This window comes from Portunus trituberculatus, chromosome 42 (genome assembly GCF_017591435.1).
Source record: "Portunus trituberculatus isolate SZX2019 chromosome 42, ASM1759143v1, whole genome shotgun sequence".
Lineage (NCBI taxonomy): Eukaryota > Metazoa > Arthropoda > Malacostraca > Decapoda > Portunidae > Portunus > Portunus trituberculatus.
In genome coordinates this window covers 8,951,551-8,975,937 of record NC_059296.1, presented here as the reverse complement: position 1 = coordinate 8,975,937, position 24,387 = coordinate 8,951,551, and the positions used below count along the sequence as shown (strand labels likewise).

The window sequence follows — 24,387 nt, the reverse complement described above, 5'->3', positions numbered from 1 at the left end:
TCTGTATCTTATTACAAAAAAGCCTTATGAAGAAAAACTCACTATTGTTGTTTGTATATCTCCCCTCCCCCCCTCTCTCTCTCTCTCTCTCTCTCTCTCTCTCTCTCTCTCTCTCTCTCTCTCTCTCTCTCTCTCTCTCTCTCTCTCTCTCTCTCTCTCTCTCTCTCTCTCTCTCTCTCTCTCTCTCTCTCTCTCTCATTCCTCCTTTTCCTTTTCCTTTCCTGTTTTCACCAAGGTTATTCACTACTAAATTTCTCTTCCTTCTCTGTAGTGTCCTCCTTTGCATCTTCACAAGTGTCTTAGAATATATTTGTTGCATCTATTTACTTCGACTTTAAATTTGTCACCCGGTGGATTTTCCCTTAAAACTTCCCCTTTTTGGTCTCTTTCACATCCTTATTCCTTGCCTCACTCCTCCTTTCCCTTCCTGGAGGATAGTGAAGAAGCAGGATAATAGTAATAATAAAAACAATACTGATAATAAATGATAGTAGAAAAAATAAAGAAGTGAATCTCCGTTTGGAAGAATTTAAAGAATGTTGTAGATTGTTTTAGTAGAGGAATGGAGAAATAGGGCGAAGGATGGAGGGAGCAAGAAATAAGGAGGAATGGAAGCAAAAACAGAGGGGGAGGAGTTGACAGAGGAAGGTGATAGGAAGAAAAAAAAGAGGAGAGGGAAAAGAGGAAAAAAAGAGATATGAAAAGAACGGGATAAAAAAAAGAAGAGAAAGAAAAGGACAGAACAAAAGAAAAAGGGGAGAGGAAGAGAAGGAGTTGAAAGACGGCCACGACATCGACTATATAATCTCCTTAAACCTACCTTCATTTGCCTCTCAGTTCTCCCCCTCCTCCTCCTCCTCCTCCTCCTCCTCCTCCTCCTCCTCCTCCTCCTCCTCCTCCTCCTCCTCCTTCACCTCCCTGCGGTCAGTGTGTCGCGGTCAGGCTTGCGTCATGCACCGTGGACGCGGCCTCCCGTTAAAAGCTGGTGCAGAATAACTTGAGCTCATGAACATCAATATTGAATCACGTGACCTGCATGGGGAGACAAACCTGACGCGTGTTTGTATATGTGTACGGGAGAGTGTGAGGTAGGTTCGTACACACACACACACACACACACACACACACACACACACACACACACACACACACACACACACACACACACACACGAATGAGACACTGGGTCGCATTTTAAACTCTAGATTTTCGTGAGGACAATTTTTAAAGGTCACAGATATTTGTTTTAGTTGGATTCTAATGACGTTTTGCTAATCAGTAACACAGAATCCTCATTAAACTGTAACTCGAATCGTGAAAATACTCTTGGTCACACTAATAATTCCAGAAAAACATAAGAAGCGAAACAAAATAAAGGAGCCTGCAAGAACCCATCAGAACTACACGTGGCAATTCCTGTATTAGTTAAACGCATTTTTATTTTCACCGTCATTTTCATCCATAAATATGTCAAATCTTTCAGTACTAGGGACGCATTTTTACCCTGAGTTTTGGGTGTGATTAGACGATTTTATTTACATTAGAAAGGGTCTGTGGAGGTCAGAAGATTAATAACTAAATTCTTCACTATTTCAATCCCTTAATAAGTTTCTGAAGCTGTATGAAGTCAACATGTAGTAAATAGAATGAATATGAAAACGCGTCATGGTAGTGAAGAGATTAAATGGAACTTCGGTTAGTCTGTTGCTAGTAATTAAAAGAAAACTGAAACCTTCTGTAAATAAATATAGGGGTAGAGATACCGTCACTTCACGATCATGAGTGGAAGTTAGGTTAGCCTGCTGATGATAATACAAAGAAGACTTGGAAACTTTTGTAGATATGGGAGGTAGACAACGTGACGTCAGTATCAGGTGTAGGACAGAGGTGACGATGCAGGTGAAAGGTGTGTAGGTGTGGTAGTAGCAAATAAAGAGTAAGGCAAGAGGAGTTAACGTATATGGAGAAGCTTGTAAGAGTTCAGGCTTGTGGCTGGAGTGTAAGGCAAGACTGTGTGTAGGCAGGACTGAAGAGGACAGCTGATACCTTGTGTGGATACCTTGTGTGTGTGAGTTTGTGGTGTGTGTGTGTGTGTGTGTGTGTGTGTGTGTGTGTGTGTGTGTGTGTGTGTGTGTGTGTGTGTGTGTGTGTGTGTGTGTGTGTGTGTGTGTGTGTGTGTGATAATAACCAACGCCTTCTTCAGCTTGACTTTCCATAGACGGTTCGTGGCAATTAGGCTTTGTTTTTACTCTCTCTCTCTCTCTCTCTCTCTCTCTCTCTCTCTCTCTCTCTCTCTCTCTCTCTCTCTCTCTCTCTCTCTCTCTCTCTCTCTCTCTCTCTCTCTCTCTCTCTCTCTTTGACGACTTAATATCACAGTGCCTCATACGTCGCTGGAGGAGGAGGAGGAGGAAGAAGAAGAAGAAGAAGAAGAGGAGGAGGAGGAGGAGGAGGAGGAGGAGGAGGAGGAGGAGGAGAGTGACTGGAAGCTGATCCCCGTGACACAGTGACCCACCCCTCCTCCCCTCCTCTCTTCTCCGGTCTACCTCCTCCTCCTTCCTCCCACCTTCTTCCTCTGTTTCCTTTACCACCTCCTCCTCCTCCTCCTCCTCCTCCCCCGCAGGCACATCTCCCTTGTATGTTAATGGGTCGACCGTCACACCTGTATCCTCCTCCTCCTCCTCCTCCTCCTCCTCCTCCTCCTCCTCCTCCTCCTCCTCCTCCTCCTCCTCCTCCTCCTCGGGATGTTCTTTTGCATTTTTTTTTTTACCACTTCTATTTTCTTTACCATAATCCATTCCTCAATGTCTCTCTCTCTCTCTCTCTCTCTCTCTCTCTCTCTCTCTCTCTCTCTCTCTCTCTCTCTCTCTCTCTCTCTCTCTCTCTCTCTCTCTCTCTCTCTCTCTCTCTCTCTCTCTCTCTCTCTCTCTCTCTCTCTCTCTCTCTCTCTCTCTCTCTCTCTCTCTCTCGTCATGCCAGCCTTCCATAATTTTTTGTTTAATGTATCGCGTCAACCTTCAACTGGAAAAGGAAAAAATACGTATATGAAAAAAATGTTAGTAAGAAAATATTCAGCAAAAAAAATAGGCAAGAAATGTCCACAATACGATACAATTACTGATGAAAGGTGTTTTTATACGTATACGGACGTGGAACTTGCCATACATACATATATATGCATTTCTATAAGCCTATAAGGAGACTAGCAACTGAGTGGACCTTTTTCTCTATATATTTGTGTTGCCCTTGGCCAGTTCTCCTCTCTTACTTTAAAAAATGACACATACACATAAGAAAACAAATAAAAATACACAGATAGTACACAATAGTAGTAATAGTGACAGTCATACTAAGAAATATTCAGTCATTCAATGCATCAAGTAATAACATAAGCAGCAACAGCAACAACAATGGAAGTGGTGATGGTGACCTCGCCTCGCCCCTTCCCTCCCCACACCGCCGGGCTTGAGTTCCTCCCTCTCCACCGTAACCACGACTGACTATTGATTTACAGCCTCTCTTAGTTTCTGCATCCGTCAGCGAGTGAGCGAGCTAAATAGAAGAGAAGGAAGAGGAAATGGAAGAATTGTGGGAGCATGGATGAGAACAGTATGAGTATGATTAGATCGAGAAGAAATAAGACAAAATTATTGAAAGGCAAATATGTGTGGCCAAATAAAGATACTCACCCACGGCACTTACATAGACCAGTATTCAGAAACACTATTCTCTCACTACAGCTATTTTCAAAGGCCATAGAGATGATTATCGGGGTTGTCAAGAGTGTTTCAACTGTCGATACTGTAGAAAACTTTATTCAGTCACTAAAACCATAAACAAACGCTCTTGAAAACCCGTGTAGCCTTTGAATGTATAGCAGAGGTACGGCGCAGAGATAAATTTGAAGATACTTTATTTATTCATTCTCCCATCCAGCTTACATTGGAAGAAGAAGAGAGAATGTGAAGGGTGGAGCTCAAAATCTTACTTTTATCTATTTTTCTAGGTGTGATTTTTTTTTTCTTTTTATGGAAGAGGGGAAGCTGGCCAAGGGCATCAAAAAAAAAAAAAAAAGGCTCGTTGGATTACCAGTTCCCTAAAAGAGTCATTGAGTTAGCCAAAATTCTGGGACATAAGTCTTGAAACCTTCCTAGCTCTTGAAAGAAGTCAAGTCGTAAGAAGATGGAAATACAATAGCAGGCAGGGAGTTTCTGAGTTGTTGTAATTCATCCAGTAGTAATTCTAGTTTTTTTTTTTTTTCTAATTGGTCATGTTAAGTCTCATGGCGCAGCGGGTGAAGGGAAATTTACTCCAGTGTTTTGACGTCCCTGAGCACTTGTCTTGTGAGTAGGCACTTTCTGGACAGTGAGTGATGGTGAGGATGTCCGCCAATGATAGGAGGACGAGGACGAGGTGAAGGAAGCGGAGAAAGAAGGTTTACGTGTACATTCTCTCTCTCTCTCTCTCTCTCTCTCTCTCTCTCTCTCTCTCTCTCTCTCTCTCTCTCTCTCTCTCTCTCTCTCTCTCTCTCTCTCTCTCTCTCTCTCTCTCTCTCTCTCTCTCTCTCTCTCTCTCTCTCTCTCTCTCTCTCTCTCTCTCTCACACACACACACACACACACACACACACACACACACACACACACACACACACACACACACACACACACACACACTCTCTCTCTATCTTTGTCCTAACTCGCTGCATTTCGTTTTCCCCCACGAGCCAACACCTGTGTCAGTTATCACTAGCTCCAGCAACAGCAGGTTTCCTCATGCAAAAGTTGATTGTCGTCTCTATTTTCTCTTCTATGTCCGTTAAAAGAAAGCAATTCGTCTTCGTCCGTTTTCTCTTTTTGTTGGCAAAGGGTTGTAAAATGGTTTGGCAGTTTATAAGATTTTTTTTTTTCTAAGGCTGATCACTCGTTCGTAATTGCTTGATACTCTTAGTCATGAGGGAGTCCTGATGGTGGTGAGGTTTTATCATGAACCAGAGGAGCAGGATTTTGATCCCTACCATTCAGACAACTTTCCTTCACTTTCCAATGCCCTTGTGCTGTCAGTACCTGGCAACAGTGAAGAGATACTTATGCATATAAGGACTAGTGAGTTGTCGTTCAACCGGTGGAAGTACATTTTTTTTTTTCCGCAACCTCCTCCTTCATCCTTATACAAGCACACAATCTCTTTCATGTACGTTTTCTTCCACTTGACCTTAAATGAAGGGAAGTAATTGGCTCTCAAAAGTAATAGTGACGTCCAGCCACGCCCTGAGGTATGAAGTGACTATATATTCGTTTTATCTTTATCTCCGGAAGATCTTACCTTTTTGCATGAAACTGTAGTCCGTGAATACCGCCCGTCGTGAGGTGTGGCCTTCATAAATCCAGTGCCAGTTTTTCTGCCAGTTTACTTGGCATTACGTGAGAGAAAGTTTGTTAGTTTAGCTGACTCAACAACGCTGATCCCACGCCACTTCGTAGCACGTGGACTTTTCACGCACACTTGAACTAATACGAAGGTTAGACCACGCCCAAGGCAAACCCGGCGAGGCGGAACTGCAGGCGGAGGAGTGGGCGGGCGTGACAGGGCGAGGTGGGACAACCCTGATGATGGGAGTGAAGATTGTAATGCTGATGGTGTTTGAGGTGGTGGTGATGGTGATATAGTGGTGGTGGTGACTAAAACCAGAAGATTCCGCAACACGTAATTGACTGTGAACGAATGTATCAATTCCAGGAGTACTGTCATATATATATATATATATATATATATATATATATATATATATATATATATATATATATAAATTTTTTGGGGGGGCGGGGTGGCGATGAACAGGTGTGAAGGGTGAGGTGGACGCGTGTCGTCAAGTGACAGCCTTCGCCATCTCCACTCACTCATGGTGACCTGCCATGTTTATTTCAGTGCTTCATCACACCGTGACATTTAACATTTACTAAACAAGACATAAGGTTAAATCTTTATTCTTAGAGTGTGATGTCACTTTCTTATTGACTTGTTTGCTGACCTATCGCTGCCCGATCGACGGTCTCTCTCCACGTTATATATATTCTTTGCAATCATTGGCGCCTTGTTGACAAAGCCGTTGTTGATTTGATATCTTTGTAGCTCGATATCACGTATTTTTTTCCCTGCCGCCAGTGAAGCAACGTATTAATCTGACCTGCTCAAGGTTATCGTCCCCTCCTCACTCGTTATATCCCCCCCAAACGTACACACACACACACACGCACACGCACACACACACACACACACACACACACACACACACACACACACACACACACACTAGGAGCTTGTGGTTTAGGTGTTGTAACTCAGCCATGCATGATCTCGTGCCTGGATATCCTTGAATTCCGTCCCCTCGTCTCCTGGGCACCCACGCTTGACCTTCATTGGCGCCTCTTCGAACTTCCCATGCCTTGTGAAATCAAGCACAGCCTCATTGAGCTTTCATAATTTCTGAACACTCTTGTACTTCCTCCCGGCTTCATTTTACAACCACGGCTTTGGGAACTCGCAACAACACGCAGGCGAACGCAACATTTGACAGCCATAAGAGCACTAGACACAAGGCCAAAGAAGGATGTAATGAGGGTTATTCATACTCACCAATCGTAATCTTTAGTCTTTATTTTTTGGTGTGCTGCATGTGACCCGAAGAAGGACTCCACCATTACATCCCTTTCTGGTTTATGGTCACGTGAAATTGGTGTACGAGCGTCTTTGCGGCAAAGTAGATAGATAAAAAAGAAGAATTGGACAGAGTAGACATAGTGCACCGTCAGTAAGTACATATTCGGTATTACGCTCAAGAAGACAAGGAGGTGACCAAGAAACAGGCCTCCCACAACTCTCGCAGATAACCATTCGCGCGAGGTCTTACACACTTCACCGCTACTACACACCGCTTGTCTTCCGACCTCGTTGTTTGACAGTCTGTAAATTTTCTAATTGATCTTTTGATAACGGAATCGTTGTCTTAATGCTGTGTAGAGAGAGGGAGAGAGAGAGAGAGAAAGAGGGTGTGATCGGGAGGGGAGGTGAGGAAGCAACAAAGGGGGTGTGGGGCAAGTCACGGAAGTTGAGCAGGAGCAGGCCGGGCAGGCAGAGAGGCAGTAACCCGAGGAGCAAACACAAACACAAAGAAAAGCGCATAACATCATCGCAGAGGGAATGCGGAGGGCGCTCACCGCGACGTGCTGGTGGCGGGCGCTCCTGACATGCACTCCAGCACCCTCACATCCGTACTACGTGCCGGCATTTGTCGAAACACAAGTCAAAGCTCTGATATATAAATACGGTATTCGATTCACTGGACGTGACTGTCTTGGTGGCGATGTGACTGTGATGACGCGTTGGTTCCCGCGCAAGGAAAAAAATAACGGAACATATTATTCCTAAATTTAAATAAGATAAAAGAAATTTGTGAAAAAATAGAAAGTTAGTGAACTGAAAAGGTATTCATTTAACAAATTTTTTTCTATTGATACTCTGTTTTTTTCTGTATTCCCTTCTTGTTTCCTCTTTGACGGCAGTGGAGGTAGGAGGGACATGTGTCTCCCATTATTCACATTTCTTGGTTTCTTTTTTTTTTTTTTTTTTTTTTTGTACCATGTGGGCTTTTCACGGGAGTTTATGGGCTAAAGGGGATACTTTAACCCACCAGACCGTTAAATGTGAAAATATATCGAATGAACGGTGTGTGTGTGTGTGTGTGTGTGTGTGGGTGTGGGTGTGTGTGTGTGTTTACGTGTGTGTGTACGTGTTCGTGTTCGTGTTTATAGACGGGAGGTGCAGGAAGTTTAGGTGCCCGGCGCTGCAGACCACGTTGTGGGAGCACTGGCCTTTACGGGACACAAAAGCTGAGAATGTGAGTCAGTCCTCTTGCCATCAGTTTCGCCGCTCTTAATGCCTTGTGGAATGAGTAAAAGTGATACAGAGATCCTTCTTGCATTTTTTTTCACTTTGTGTAGTAGTACGGGACAAGTTAATGACCTCTTATCCCCTGCCCTTCCTGGCCCCTTACTTTGATCCTGAACCGAAATTGAAACACATTCCATCGTAATCATGTCACACTGAAACTAAATCTGGCGTCCTCTGAGGCACCTCGGTGGACGTGTGTGCACAGTCTCAGGAGTCAATAGTGCGGTTCCCTTGATCCCCTCCGGACGCGGGGCGCAGCTTTTACTTCTTTTGACAACAACGGTAGCGATATTCCTTTCAGCATGCACGGGTTTTATGCCAGTTCCTTTTAGGTATAGTGGCATGAAAAGCGCAGGTCCATGGTAAAAGGTTGTAAAAAGAGAAGTATGTTAAGACGACCATTGTACTGACGGACTTTTCTCTTCTTTGCAGATGGGGTCGTCCCCCTCCCGACAGTGTGCCCGCTGATGGCGACTTCCTGGTGCAGGTAAGCCTGGTGCGGCAGGTGTCACCGTGCTCCTCAGGGACACGCGCACTGTTAATGTGTCGTCATTATTTATGAAATACTTTCTGCCGCTCTGCCTTTTTGGTCTGAGTGTCCTTGTATGTGTATGGACTCACGCGTGTGTATGTATAGTTGTTCCTACTATTCATCATCGTCAACATGAACATCCCACCACCATCACCACCACCACCACCACCACCACCACCACCACCACCACTATTAAGGTGGGAACAGCTCCAGACTCCACATCACGCGTCAGCTGGAAAGACAGTCGTCCGTGGGAATGGACTTCATCAGCTACGACTCACGCCATACTGCTGTAGTAATTCCCATACCTTGACACCGCGCACCTCACCATGCTTCCCGGACATTCACGAGCTGCACTCATAGTCAGGCCTTTTACATCACGAAGGCGCGAATCTTGAAGTACTAATCATATCGCTCCTCATCCCTCGTCTCTTCCATTGCCCTGTAGTTTCTTTGATGAAGTAGATAGGACGAGGTTGTGTGTGTATGTGTGTGTGTGTGTGTTTATGTTTATAGAGAGAGTTCCCTTTATGTGAAAATTCCTTCCCTAAGTGGTGAAAACAAACTCAATTCCCATACAAAAGTGTCAGATGCTCTCTGTTCCGTAGGTCTTGTTGTTTGGCCCACGTATCATTACCCACCGTCCTCACATCACCAATAATATTAACTTTCCTCCCCCAGGCACAAACAATAACATTACATGCCTTGGACACTAGGAATATAGCACATATCACGTCCCTGCTACAAACTGTACGTAACACACACACAAAAAAAAAAAAACACATCCCACAGAATATTACGTCTACCTCCCTTCCACACTCCACCGTAACGCCCAAGACTCTCACGCACCCATTTCACGCTCATACATATTCCTTCACTTCATAGCTCTGGTTCTGCGTGTCTTCCAGTGTCACCTGCTCGTGTGGTCAGTACCGCAACCACACTCGTTCTACACTCTCGTTCTCTGTCATCGGTGTCTCTTAATGGCTGTGTACTAACAGAGCATCACTAGTAGAATGGATTCTCTCTCTCTCTCTCTCTCTCTCTCTCTCTCTCTCTCTCTCTCTCTCTCTCTCTCTCTCTCTCTCTCTCTCTCTCTCTCTCTCTCTCTCTCTCTCTCTCTCTCTCTCTCTCTCTCTCTCTCTCTCTCTCTCTCTCTCTCTCTCTCTCTCTCTCTCTCTCTCTCTCTCTCTCTCTCTCTCTCTCTCTCTCTCTCTCTCTCTCTCTCTCTCGTGTATAGATAGATATATACGTAACATAAGGTAATCCGTGGAAATTAAACACACCTGCACTCTCTGTGACAGTCTTCGTGCATAAAACATACGTACATACATAATTATTTGAGTTTGAATACTATTACTCTGTAGGTGATCGTTTGAGGCTTCTTATTGACTCTGCCTCTAGCCACCTGATTGCTGAGTATTCTTCATTGTCTAGGGAAAGGGATGGAAGGGTGCGTGGTTGCTTAATTTTCTCTCCGTCTATCTATGTGGTTACGTGTGTGTGTACGTTCGTTTATCTTACTGGCTACCTCGTTGGCTGCTGGTATTTATGTATGTATATCTCAGAAAGGTCAAAGAGAGAAACTCCGCATCATCATCTAAAGAACCTCAGTAGTTCAGTCGTCTACCATTGGCTCAGCAGCTTTAGGTGGTGCGTATAACTCGCTGGTGCTCCACTCAAGTATGGCAGCCAGATGGGAGAAAGAAACCTCTCACCGATACAGGCACCAGCCGATGCTAACGAGGGCTCTGCAACACTGTGCCTGGTGGTGGTGGGTCCTATTGTTTGCCCCCGCACACTGACTCCCGCCGTCACGAACTCCTCCAGCTTCTCACCGCCATTGAGAACGAAGGGAAGCGAGTGAAGGGAGGCAGCCAGCGCACTCACGAGAAAGTGGAGTGCGATGAAGGGGAATGGGAAAAGGTTAATGTGATGGCGTCGAAAGTGTTATAGAAATGGTGATTCATGTGACAATAGGGGCGACGGGAGGTGAGGGGTGAAGGTCAGCTTGACCTCCTGATGGGGGCGGCTGTAGTGTGAAGGTGGGTTAGACTAAAGATTAAGGGATGAGGTTGGGTGTGTTGAGGTTAGATTAGGTCTGGGCGTCGTGACTTCGTGAAAGGTGATGAAAATGAAAACACACACACACACACACACACACACACACACACACACACACACACACACACACACACACACACACACACACACACACACACACACACACACACACTTCACTTCACTTTAGTAAAAAGAAGAAAACACTCAATAATATGCCGAGTTTCAAAGATTTTGGTGAGGAACCACATCTACAACTTCACTTTCATTTATTACTTTCTATATCAACTTTCGTTTTGGGGATTGGAACCACGTTTTTGTTGTTAGTGATTGTGGTGACCATGATGACGGGAACGAGTCTTCCAATTTCCATTATTAGTGGCATTTAGAGTAAGAATATTGCGCGGAATATGTGTGTAGCGTCCGGCAGAACAGCAAAAGCATCAGTAACACCGGTGTGAAATCCAGGGTGGCGTTTGAGGCTGTTGGAGAAGTCCCACGGTGAGGCGACTCCTTTGGCGACGAGTGCCCGGAGCTCTGTATGGGCGTGCCGGACTGTCGCCGCAGGACTAGACTTTGATTGTCTGTTGAGAGTGTCTGTTGTCCAAGGTAATGAGGGTTGAGATGCCGCTGTCAGCATCCTTTATGTGTACATCTGTGGCCAAGACATGAATGATCGGGAACAAAGCTTAAGAGGTCGAAGGAATGTTTCAATGGAGCTTTTCCAGATGGCGTTGCACGATGAAACTTTTCTCCTTCTTCTTCCATTACAAGATTGTAAAAGTAAACTGCAGAAAGAATACCATGATAAATGTACCTTTTATTGCGGTTTTCACACGAATGGTAAGATTAACTGTCGTATTTCCGTTTTTTTTTTTTTTCTATCAACGAACGATTTAGAAATACAGTTGATTTTCGAGGCGTACCTTCACCTCTACCCCCTCATGCCTTCACCGAGAATGTTAACGTCACTGTCGCCCCTCCTATCAGTGATGAAGCACTGCCCACACGTCACCCATACCTAAATTGGGGCTGAGAGAGCCAAGGCTGCGTTGTCGAGGCATGGTGAGGGCAAAGGATCAGGTCTGGCACTGGTGGAGGCTAGAGTGCCATCAGATTTGTCTCAATTTCGTGTTTTTGCTCTGAAAACTACTACTATCACTACTGCTACTGCTACTGCTACTGCTACTGTTACTGTTACTACTACTACTACTACTACTGATAAAGAATAAGTAATAACCACCACCACCACTAACAACAACAATGGTGAAACTCTCTTCTTCTGCTCTAAACCAAGTGCATTCGAAAACTTCCGTAGACAACAATGGTCCACCGAATGGGCCAAGTTTCCTAGGCGTGTTGTGCGCAGCTCGTGACAGCCCCGTCTCCCTCAGGCTTGGGTTCCGCCTCGCCGGGCACGAAGCTGTTGTCTGTTCCGGTGGCCCAGACGCGGCTGCTGCCCTCAACAATTAATCTTAAATCTCCCTCAGGTGCCCCTTTTTATGTACTTCTTGACGTTCTTCTCTTCTCTTCTCTCTTCTCTTCTCTTCTCTTCTCTCTCTCTCTCTCTCTCTCTCTCTCTCTCTCTCTCTCTTCTCTTCTCTTCTCTTCTCTTCTCTTCTCTTCTCTTCTCTCTCTCTCTCTCTCTCTCTCTCTCTCTCTCTCTCTCTCTCTCTCTCTCTCTCTCTCTCTCTCTTCTCTCTCTTCTCTCTCTTCTCTTCTCTTCTCTTCTCTCTCTCTCTCTCTCTCTCTCTCTCTCTCTCTCTCTCTCTCTCTCTCTCTCTCTCTCTCTCTCTCTCTCTCTCTCTGTGTGTGTGTGTGTGTGTGTGTCATGTGCCGGTAGTAGAATTTTAAGAATTTTTTTTTCAATAAATGCATGTTTCCGTGTGTGTGTGTGTGTGTGTGTGTGTGTGTGTGTGTGTGTGTGTGTGTGTGTGTGTGTGTGTGTAATTCACCTCGGTCGTCTGCTGGTCACCCAGCCAGTCTTCCCCATTACGGAGCGAGCTCAGAGCTCATAGACCGATCTTCGGGTAGGACTGAGACCACAACACACTCCACACACCGGGAAAGCGAGGCCACAACTCCTCGAGTTACATCCCGTACCTATTTACTGCTAGGTGAACAGGGGCCACACATTAAGAGGCTTGCCCATTTGCCTAGCCGCGCCAGGACTCGAACCCGGCCCTCTCGATTGTGAGTCGAGCGTGCTAACCACTACACTACACGGTGTGTGTGTGTGTGTGTGTGTGTGTGTGTGTGTGTGTGTGTGTGTGTGTGTGTGTGTGTGTGTGTGTGTGTCTGTCTGTCTGTGTGTGTGTGTGTGTGTGTGTGTGTGTGTGTGTGTGTGTGTGTGTGTGTGTGTGTGTGTGAATGAGTGAAAGAAATGTGGGTATGCAGTTGGATGAGAGTTATTAAAATTATATATCACATTTGTATGATACACACACACACACACACACACACACACACACACACACACACACACACACACACACACACACACACACACAGTGGATGAGTGGGCCGGGCGCTGAGAGACCCGACGAACGACTTGTGGGTCTGGGTGAAAACAGGTGAGAAGGGAGGAGGAGGAGGAGGAGGAGAGAAAGAGGAAGAAGAGGAAGAGAAGGTTCAAGCCATACGATTTCTCCCAATCTGCGAGGTGTGTGTGTGTGTGTGTGTGTGTGTGTGTGTGTGTGTGTGTGTGTGTGTGTGTGTGTGTGTGTGTGTGTGTGCGCGCATGTGCTAGAGCGTATTCAAGCCTTAATTAAACACCCTTGAATAACGCATTACATTCAACTTTACATGTAGAAATAAGACATAATGCTGACAGTAGCGTATAGAGGCACGAGAAGCAGAGGGTAGATATGAGATAAGGAGGTTAGCAGCACCAGTACCGGGTTAGTGAGTTAGTGGCGGTGGCAGCTTCTACATACAAGTCCGCTGGGTCATGAGGTAGTGGTGGGCGGCGACCTCTGGCGGATCTGTCAGTAAGCTGGATGGAAGTGGTGTTGTCTTGTGCTGTGTTGATGTTCTGACTTGTTAGCTGTTCGTGTTGGTGATGATGGTTGTTGTTGTTGTTGTGGTGGTGGTGGTGGTGGTAGTGGTGGTGTTGACGTTCCTTATTCACACCCCAGGGCTATAATTTGTTCACACGTTGATGTATTGACACATTTGTTAACTTACTGGCGGAAGTTAGTTGCATGAATTCGGAAATTTATTTGCATTTTTCTTTTTTTCGTGGAATCATTTGAAGTCTTGTATCGGATACGAAGCCCCGCCATTCTCTCTCTCTCTCTCTCTCTCTCTCTCTCTCTCTCTCTCTCTCTCTCTCTCTCTCTCTCTCTCTCTCTCTCTCTCTCTCTCTCTCTCTCTCTCTCTCTCTCTCTCTCTCTCTAAGCCCTTCAAGCCCTTCAGTCAGGCAAAGTGACGTAATTTCGTGGCCCAGCTGACGATAACCCTGATCACCAGAACGCGACAGGTGGTGTGTTACGCAAGCCACAGCACAGGCGGGACACGCTGCATACCATTCATTGCAGCTAAGGGCCTTGCATACATCCAGACAGTAGACAGTTTCCTTTTGCATAACCAGTTCACACTCTGGCTTGGGTTGCTTGGGGTATGTAATGACAAGTTTGATGGGATTTTTTTTTTTTTTTCAATGTATGGGATCAAGTAGTTTTTTTTTTTTTTTGTTTTTTTTTCGTAGGTATCAAATTTTATATCACATTGTCTTAACTTTATTTGTTTTCTTTCCTTTATTCATTATATTTATTGTTCATTTATCTATTTCATTCATATCAGACGTTGGTGTCCAAGTCACTCTGAAAATGAATGCTTGCTACTACTCTTTTGTGTGAAGAAATAAAGTATCCAGGAAGAACTCTGTGACATTCCTCAATGGATAAGTGAGTGGGAAGTGTCATTGATCATGGGCTGTCAGCTGTAAGTTTTTTTTTTTTTTTCGTGTGTGTGTGTGTGTGTGTGTGTGTGTGTGTGTGTGTATGTGTATATGTGTGTTTCAATTGTATGTCAATCCTCAAACACTAAGCAGGCCCTGATTGCTGACAACCTTACATTTTTATTAAAAAGAAAGCAGGAAGTAAAATTATACGTAAAGTAGCAAGAAAACTCTGTAGGGGAAAAAAATCAAAACTAGAAAGGAAAACAAATTGCGATCATAAATATACATTTTTTTAGTAAAAGAAACCACACCGTATTATTCTCTATACGGCCTACTCTCGTTAAGATACTGATAAACAAAAGACTTCAACGTAAAGGCAGCAATCTGAAGCAACTTTCTTCCGTAACATAGAAAAAGTCAGCATGCAGACTTCCTATATGCATTAAATATATACAACCTTTAAAGCTTGTGTATTATTTTTTTCAGTGAGATGGTCTCGGTATCATAGGACAAATTTGTGGGACTGTAACTCGTGTATACTACAATAACCTGCCACTCCGTACATCTTCATGAGCGGCATTGTAACAGTGATTTCTTTGTTCCTGCAATAGTCTGGGGTTGTTATTCTGATAATGTGTTCAGGAAGCAACTCAGCTTCTGTCTGTTTGATTCTGACAATAATAGGAAAAGGGAAACTACATTCTCTCTCTCTCTCTCTCTCTCTCTCTCTCTCTCTCTCTCTCTCTCTCTCTCTCTCTCTCTCTCTCTCTCTCTCTCTCTCTCTCTCTCTCTCTCTCTCTCTCTCTCTCGCTGATTCCACGGTGCCAAGAATCGTCGTGCTTGGAGTGTAGGTAGCAAGGCATGCTGGCAACACCTGTTTGTTGTTTAGAGTGGCGGAAGATAGCAAGTGCAGCACATGAGGTGAATGAGGCGGGTCCCAAGGCCACATCAGGTGTCCGGTAGTAATGCTTCTAAGATACGGACTCAAGAATAGAACCCAAAAGCATCCTGAACCTTGAAGACGCGAAGTAACCTGCACACGAACCCGACGTCCCTGAACACAGTGGAAGCACATGGTCGTCTCCTGCTTTCCATGCCACAGGATTTACACCTTACAGAACACTGAATTCTGCCTTTACGAGACTGATTACCGTGAGTGCGTCTCGCCCACACCCGCCTTGGCAGGTGATCGTGCGGCAAATACCAAGGACGACTTTCGGTACAAAAACGAGGAGGTATGGGCTCGAAGGAGGACGGAACCTTCGGGTGGTAATGAGTCCACTGAACAGGAGGAAGGGGATAAGAGGAAACTGTAGTGGAAAATTAAGGAAAGACAGTTGGATATGAGGACACACACACACACACACACACACACACACACACACACACACACACACACACACACACACACACGCCCGGTAGCTCAGTGGTTAGAGCGCTGGCTTCACAAGCCAGAGGACCGGGGTTCGATTCCCCGGCCGGGTGGAGATATTTGGGTGTGTCTAATTTCACGTGTAGCCCCTGTTCACCTAGCAGTGAGTAGGTACTGGATGTAAATCGAGGAGTTGTGACCTTGTTGTCCCGGTATGTGGTGTGTGCCTGGTCTCAGGCCTATCCGAAGATCGGAAATAATGAGCTCTGAGCTCGTTCCGTAGGGTAACGTCTGGCTGCCTCGTCAGAGACTACAGCGGCAGATCAAACAGTGAAACACACACACACACACACACACACACACACACACACACACACACACACACACGGAAAACTAGGCATACATGTTTGATGATGAGCGGGCGAGAATGGATAAGGGGTAGCGATGCCGATATCCAGACTATCTGTGTTGTTACCCTTGTTGTCGTTCCCTATTTGAAACAAAGACCAGTGTGATTATTATACTCTTACCTATTCAAAAACATGAAGCTGCGAAAGAAATTTCAAGTAACGTGATGAGCCGCATGTAAACGAAAATAAATTTCTAAATGAACGTAGAACTTTTTTGTATATTAACAGTGTGACATTTGTCATCTAATTTCCGGTTACATTGACGTGATCTGCTTGAGTTTTTCATGTTAGTAACAAAAAGTACTCCAGTAAAACGAAGAGAAAGAGAGAAAGCCGGGGACGGGGCGCCGAGCTAGGTGAAAGGCAGCCATTGTTTCGCCAGACACGCGAGAGGCGGCACTGCGCCGGCCTAGTTAACACACTTGCTATGAGACAACATTTGCGGTCACCCAATAGGCTTACTCCTGGTTACTTTAATTTTCAGTTAATGATAGGCGACAAAGGCTCCTAGGGAGGCATTTCGAAAGTATGGCCATTTTCACTCCCACGTACAGAAAAGGTACTCTGCTTATTTGCATTCCCTTTGAAAAAAAAAAAATGTACTTTTCGTGTCGCCCGTTGATAAGTTGCACTTTTTTTTTCATTCTTATAATTTCCTATAGGCTACACTATCGTCATTGTGCTTCCCAGACATTCCCGTAACTACCGTCAGCTTAAATGTATTGTTCATTTGTAATGTTCAGAGGATCTACCTCTACCTTGACACTCATTTTCAATTTGGTATAAGGCTGAGACTCGGACGAAAGGATTCATTACGTCAGTGTTGCTTTGTACGGAAGACGAGAAGGGACGTACACATTCATACATTATCAAGAGTTAATTATTTCGTTATCTCAATATAACAAATGTTTTCCCGAGATAAGGAAATAATTTTCTCGAGAAAAGAAAACTTTGTTTACTCGTGATAACGAGGTAATTAATTCGAGATATCAAGAAAACATACACGATTCCTTTAAAACTAACGTTGATGTAGGTAACCCTATTCTCTGTTTTTGTGTTTGTTTGCTAAATGAGTTTTTCAATGAATGAATGAAATGTTATCTGCATCTCTCGGTCATCATCCGGTATCCATGGAGACGCCCTGGGCCTCGTAGCTGGTCTATGTAGTTAACAACTACATCATGATAATTTTGATTGCTCCGCCGGTAAAGCTGAAGCCTCGCTAGCTGTCTCTTTAAATGACGTACACTGATGTAAATATTATCTGTAACAGCAAGGCATAATGTTACTTCAGCCTGTGTGAGACCCTGATTGGAAAGATATATGATGCGGTGATCAGTATCCTCCTGCTTCGACGACATTGCTGCACTGAATGACGTTTCCTGCAATGATTTATATAGTTTTGTTTTCTCGAGATCTCGAATTAATTATGCCGTTATCTCAAGAAAACGAAGTTTTGCTTTCTCGAGATCTCGAGAAAATTTTTCCGTTTTCTCGGTAAAACAACATTTGTTATAATGAGATAACGAGATAATTATGTAACTCTTTATCACGGGAAAACAAATGAAATTAACTCGTTATCACGGGAAAGTGGTGGAAATATAATGTATGCCCTTCTCGTCTCCCTTAACTAAGTAAATTTGTGACATAAAATCTTCTGCTTCTGAAACCCAAAATTACCCCATTTGAAAATAGGTACTTCATTGGCTCTTTTCTAGTATAGAGAGGCTTTTTCTATCTTAAAAGAACATACTATGATACTATGTAACATCTCTAGCAACTGTTCACTACATTCTTTCCATATTCAGTTTGACATTCCATCTGGGCCTTGAGCCTTACTCACATCCAATTTTTTTCATAATTTTCATGATTTCTTGTTCAAGTTGACACAACAAACACACAGCCCCATTGTCGGTGTTTCTAATTTCATGATGCTTGCAGGCAGGCGTGATGCTTGACAGTGATGGAGACAGTGCGGGCCTTCTACGAGTATCCCCCATCCCATGCCAGCATGCCAGCCAGGGTGAGTGCATAGTGTCTCTAGCATCCTCCTCATTTTAATATTTCACTTTTTTCATCATCAACTTTTAAGTACAATATCATTATGTTATGACATCTGAGGAAGTGAGATGCATGTTATGACATGAGGAAGTGATCTGCAACATTTTTCTTTGGTCATAAAATTTGTTAGTCTTGGGATCTACATCACAAATGTTAAATACTGGCATTTGTTCCATAGTTATTTAACAAGATTCATGCCTTTTGTTTTGTTTAGGATTATGGGGGAAGTGTGACCCCAGCCAAGGCCAGACGGTCATGGGGGGACCTGTTGAAGTTTCGTTCCCGCCCCAAGGAGCGACAACTGTCCCCAGCTATTGGCAGTCTCCCTCAACCACCCATACCTGCCCCTGTGACTCACAACTACATGGCAGAGTACCGGCAGAAGTATGGTGGCTACAGTGGGACGGTGGGGCGCACATCTTACCAGGCCCTTCGGGTGGTGCAGGGTATATCCACATCACCTGGCCTGACTGCACCATCCCCTCTGAACAGCCATGCCAGCAAAACCACCATGTCTTCTACTGTACGCTACACTGACTGGTTTGGTTCAGTAGCGGGACGGCGGCAGCCTGTCCGGCCACCCCTTCCTGCCTTCCCAGGAGCACCACCACCAAATCTCCATGCTCCTGAGAAGAGTGCTGCTTGGGACCATTATGTGACTCTTGATCCTGTGTATGAAGCACCGCGTGTGGTGCCAGTGCAAGTGTACACTAATGTGTGTGTTTGTCCAGAACAGCTTTTGAATACCAGAAGCAAGAAAAAAAAGAAATGCAAAAAGTGTGGAAGAAAGGTTGCCACTGTACGTCATGCTACTGCAGGCATGGTGGCTAAGGTCCGGCCAGCAATACCAACAAATCTTTATCAGCCACCCACAGCACGGCCACCCACAGCCACACCACGGTCCTGGGGCTGGCAGGTGCTGGAGGAGCAAGTGTATGAAAGGTATGAAGTTCAAACACGCCAGAACCTCGTTTCTACAGCCCATGCTCACAGTGAGGATGAGTCACCCACCACCACACCTGAAACTATCCGGAGCGTGAAGAGCATTCGCAGTACCAAGAGTGGCCGAAGTAATGACAGTTCAACAACCATCACCCGGGATGCACTAGAGCCCTCACGGCCTGCTCCTCCCCCTCCTCGCATGCTTCCTTCAGTTCCAGATGACCATAATATAGTCACAAATTCATTTAGTGCCAAAGAAACCTCATCCTCAGGGGATCTAGGTGATAAAAGAAGCTCTATTTTAACAGAAAATCCAACAGCATACCAACTCCTCACCAGCTTTGGTGGTGCTTCTGATCCTCACCACAGCTCAGACCCTGATGAGTTGAGTGACAATGCTGTGGACACCTCATGGGATGCAGAGGCCACCACACCTGTGAAAGACTCTTACAATGGCACTGTGATAACTGTTGGCAGTAATCATTCACAGAATGAGACTACTGCTTGGCCAGTTGCTGACAATGTGACACACAACAAAATTAAGATTCATACAAACAATGATGGTACTGTTTATAGTTCTGGTGTTAATAATTCAAAAGAAAAGTTTGAAAAGGACATTCCACGTGACTCTATCTATGAAACTAGTGGAACTAAGATCATGTTGTCTTCTACGTCTAATAAAAATAATGTGCTGTCTAATAAGAGAATGAATTTATCAAACATGCACAGTCCACTATCAAGTTTCAGTGTTACTTCATGCAATGGTAAGCAAAGTTCCTCATCTTCCAGTAAAGTAAGTTCTAGGAATAAAAGTAACTCTACCAAAAAATCTCAAAATTCTGTAATCGAGTCAGCTAACCTTGAAAGGAAAAATGGCCTGAAAAATAGTCACAATTCCATCCTCATCAATGGAAACAACAAGAATGTGTCTCAAGATGTGAATCATGTGGCAGTAAGCAGTCAGAATAATCAAGTCGGGGCCAGTACTACCACCAATGGTCCAAAGCTGGAGGTAAAGAAACTCCGAGAGGCAAGTGAACTCCAGCAAGGTGGTAACACTGTTCGCATTGCTGGCCAGCGCATGCTTGTCCTCACCCCTGGAGCACCTCCCCCAGAACCTCGATCAGGATTCTCAAGTGGTGAAGATGAGAATGATACTAGTGTGGAGGATGACACCAGTGACTACCCTCTGTCCTCCCCCTCACGAGGCTCCGACACTGACACCTTGCCAGAGGAGGAGGATCTACCGTTGGACTCATCTGATTCATCATACAGATATCCTGACCACAATATTGACTCTGCTGTATCTAGTCTTAGTTCTTCAGCTTTTTCTTACGAGGGATCAGCAGCAGTTAATGACTGGTGGTCTCCTACCAAGGACACTATTTATGAGGAAGAGGAAACAGGAGAGGCAGATAAACTTACTAATGGAGACAAAGAAGAAACAGAGCCAGTTGATGGTAACTCCTCCTCAGTTGGTGAAGAGGAGCAAAGTGTGACCTCATCCTCAGCCAGCTCTCCATTACGCCCTGAAGGCCTCCATCCAACCCTTTCAGAGCTACTTAAGGTTAAGTCCATCTTGAAAAAGCCTCCATCTGTGGATACCAGTTCAGAGACTGACTCTGACTTCTATCTCCCAACCATGGAGTTTAAGCAGAACCAAAGAAAGAAAAAACAGGTGCAGTTTAGAGCCTCACATGATATCACAGTCATTGAGGATGCTGGGGAGTCTAAGGGCCGCAAAGTGTCGTCAGCTAGATCTAAAAAGGATCATGAAAAAGAAAATTGGAAAAATAACTACAATCTGTTTTCCGATCTTCAAGATATTTATGTGAGAAATAACATGTCTAAAGTGTACAAACCACAAGTCATAGACAGCTGTGTTGATTCCAAAAATGAAGAAAGTGTACATAGTGAATGTGATCACAACCAGGTAACTGAAATGTATAATTCTGAACATAATGAACAACTACATCATGAAAGTGAGGAAGAAGCACAAGAGAATGGCCAACTGGAGCCTGAAGTGCCACCCTTGGATTCCAGTAACTCTGTTCATCTTGAGTTTAATGGGAAGGAGACGTGGGGTGCAAACCAAGAACAGGAAAGCTGCGAAGGGGAAGGTTTGTTATGTGTTAATTTTTTAAACACTTCCTTAAGTCATATAGATCCAAAGAGATATAGCTGTAAATTACAAGGTTGTTCAGTAGATGATTATCAGCCAGCTTGATAATGTTGTTGTCTTGCTGAAAGAGAGAGTAGCACAAAATCCCTTCTTTGACAATTATGCTCAGTACTCAAGTTGCTATTCTTCAGTTGTTGTACTGCTTCATTATATACGAGGTGCCCCATACTGAAAGTTGCATATTCTCAGAAATGAAAGATCCATTCATTCTACATCATAAATATTTTATGTGCATTAAGTATGATAACATTCATCATATATTTTAAGCTCTTTATGCTTTGGTTTGAAACTTGTAAGTTAATCCTCACGGTAACAGTGGATTCATTCTACAAATTCAAGAGAATCTATAAAATAATGCTTGTGAAATATATATTGTTCAAAGACAAAAACTTGCTAAGATAAGCCATTGATATGCCAGTGAACAGTGCTATAGATTTTTGGGATGTAAAACTTTACTGTTAAAAAAAGACAAACTTAGTTTGGACAGCAGTAGGAGATTACTACTTATTTATCAATTTTCAATGGTTATCTTTTTTTCATTTTCAGAGACCCAAATACTATGGATGACTTATAATTAGTTTGCAAGAGATTTTTTATTCCAAACTAACTTTGTTGTGTTTTTAGCTGACAGTTACCACCGGTCCAGACTCCACTGTTGTCTGAGCGAGAGTCAGACTCCAGGTGAGAGCTTGCCTGACCTTCAGGATGCTACTATCAACCATCTCAACCGACACAAGCCTCAAAGCACAACTTCAGCCAACACTTCATCTTCGGTTCCAACTCGCCAAGCTCCTCCACCACCCAGGAGCCGAACCATGAGCCCCACTAGACCCAGTGTGCCACCCCCTCCCCCACCCACTGGGAGACCAGCAGCAGCATGCATGTCACCTTCCAAGTCATCTCCACGAGAACGGCCTCTTCCATCCCCTCCTCCTCCTCTGCCGTCAAGGCCTCCTCCAGAGTCACCACCACCATCTCCTCCTCCTCCATTACCAACATCACCTCCTCCTCCCCTGGAAGATGCAGAAAGGATAACCATTGTTAATTTCTCTGCCCATGATTCTTCATCTCCCCAAAATCCAACTTTTCATAGCTTCAAAGCCTCTGAAAATTCACTGCATCCATTATCCAAGCTGATTTCTCCACCTTGCCATGGTTCTTCCCAAGAAAGTTCACAATCCAAGGATGAACTTCGTGAAGTTCTGCCTCCAGTAGGACATGTTGCTATGTTTGGTGGAAGTGAAGAAACTCGAACTGCAACCATCAGGGGGCGAGGAGCTGGCCACACACGACCTTCATTTTTGGAAACATTTGTAGCTGGGGTGTCTCCTAATACTACCAATCAGTCTAGTCCACCACAAGCCCCACGCAGGCGTAACAGAAACCATTCCCAAAGTCCTGAGGCTCGTGCTGGTGCCACAAGGAATTCTAGACATAAATTAGAAGGCCACAGCTCCCAGATGTCTTTCCAGAAAGGTGTTAGGGAAGAGGATCCATATGAACAAATTACCGATCACATATATGAAGAACTGCTTTCTCGTTCTCCACCTATTTCATCACCTTTCAGCAGTCACTGCAATTCCAATCAGGAGTCTGCTCAACTTATGTCACCTGTCCCTGGAAAGTCCATGTTTGAAGGAGCCTCGAAGGATGAAATTTTGGAGTACCTCCAGGACGCACGTCGCAGAGTAGCCAACTCTGTAGATGAGGATGAAGACAGAGATGAGGTGTGTGAACTCTTTTCATTCCCTGATACAAGATGTCTACTTCTGTGCATCATAGAGTTTCATTGGCTTGATACAGTATTTTGAGTGATTTCCAGAAACAGTAGGCACTTGTATTGGTATTTTGAAACAGCTTGCTGGATCTTTATGCACCACTGATCCCAACTGGTAGTGGCAAAACTGGAATTTCTTTTTATAAATTATCTGTTCATGTGTTAAACTCAACATGAAATTTGTAATGTTAATAATCTTGATTAAAGTGCAGCTACATGTTTCCAGGAACTTGATGGTGATCCCTTGGATGCTGAGGTGGACCTTGAGGATGATGAGGAGGAGGACCAGCTAGGAGTAGACCCACCTGAAGATCAGTTCACAGCCCTTACTTCAAGAAACAGGGGCAACAGGTCCTCCAATATGAGTTCTAACTCAGACTCATCAGAGAACAGTGGACTCCTTCGATCAGACAAGGTAAAATTTGTTGTGTTGAAAAGATGTAACTTTATCCTAAGTTAGGGCCAAAATCACTTTGCGAATTAAACTTTCATGATGGTTTGATTAACTTAGTTGTTGTTTTGATGAATAATAATCAACTGTTAAATTTCTCATGAATATAATATCAGTGTAGTATGCATCTTGAATACCCCTGCATTCTTTTACTTTCATGAATATTTAAAACTTTTCTTCTACAGGAACGTTTAGTGTTCGGTGAGGTTGAAAGAACAGACTCAGGTGTGGGATCAGAGACCAGCAAACCTTCTGTCCTGCGCCATGGCAAACAAGGCATTGCTGCCACTCACGGGGCCACAGCTGTGCGGGAGGGAGATCTGCCCCTCTGTGATGACTGTGACTCCCCTGTGGATACTCGAGTAACCAACAGGTCAGTCCTGCCAGAGCCAAATAACATTAGAAAAAATCAATAGAAATAGAAATTTACAAAGAAGAAATGAGTGAAAAATGTCAAATTGATCTGGAAATGAATGAATTAAAAAAGTACATAATCTACATGCAGGTCAGCGTTGCACAAACAATAAAAGTACAGTAATACTCCACTTAACGAACGTTTGTCTAACGAATTTTCGGTTTAACGTACTATATAAAGTTGGACCAAAAAGTCCGTTTTAGTTAATTTTCTGGGTTTGAATTTGTCGGGTGAGGGACCGAACACGGCAGCTTTGCTGTGATTGCCTGTCTCGAGCACTTCTGGAGCTGGACCCAAGATTCTTTAAGAACCTCAGAGCAACCTCTTGCCGCAA

The 24,387-nt window shown here is 44.3% G+C and overlaps 1 protein-coding gene across 10 annotated transcripts in view; it reads left to right on the top strand.

Moving 5' to 3' along the window:
• LOC123517457 overlaps positions 1-24,387 on the top strand; it is an 87,995-nt gene that overhangs the window by 54,166 nt on the left and 9,442 nt on the right. For all 10 annotated transcript variants that reach the window (XM_045277523.1, XM_045277526.1, XM_045277525.1 and 7 more), the window contains 6 exons: positions 8,379-8,433; positions 18,167-18,248; positions 18,501-21,348; positions 22,035-23,137; positions 23,414-23,602; positions 23,824-24,011. In XM_045277523.1, the coding sequence (XP_045133458.1) occupies positions 18,189-18,248; positions 18,501-21,348; positions 22,035-23,137; positions 23,414-23,602; positions 23,824-24,011 (4,388 nt within the window). In that variant the 5' untranslated portion in view covers positions 8,379-8,433; positions 18,167-18,188. The remainder of the gene's footprint in view (positions 1-8,378; positions 8,434-18,166; positions 18,249-18,500; positions 21,349-22,034; positions 23,138-23,413; positions 23,603-23,823; positions 24,012-24,387) is intronic.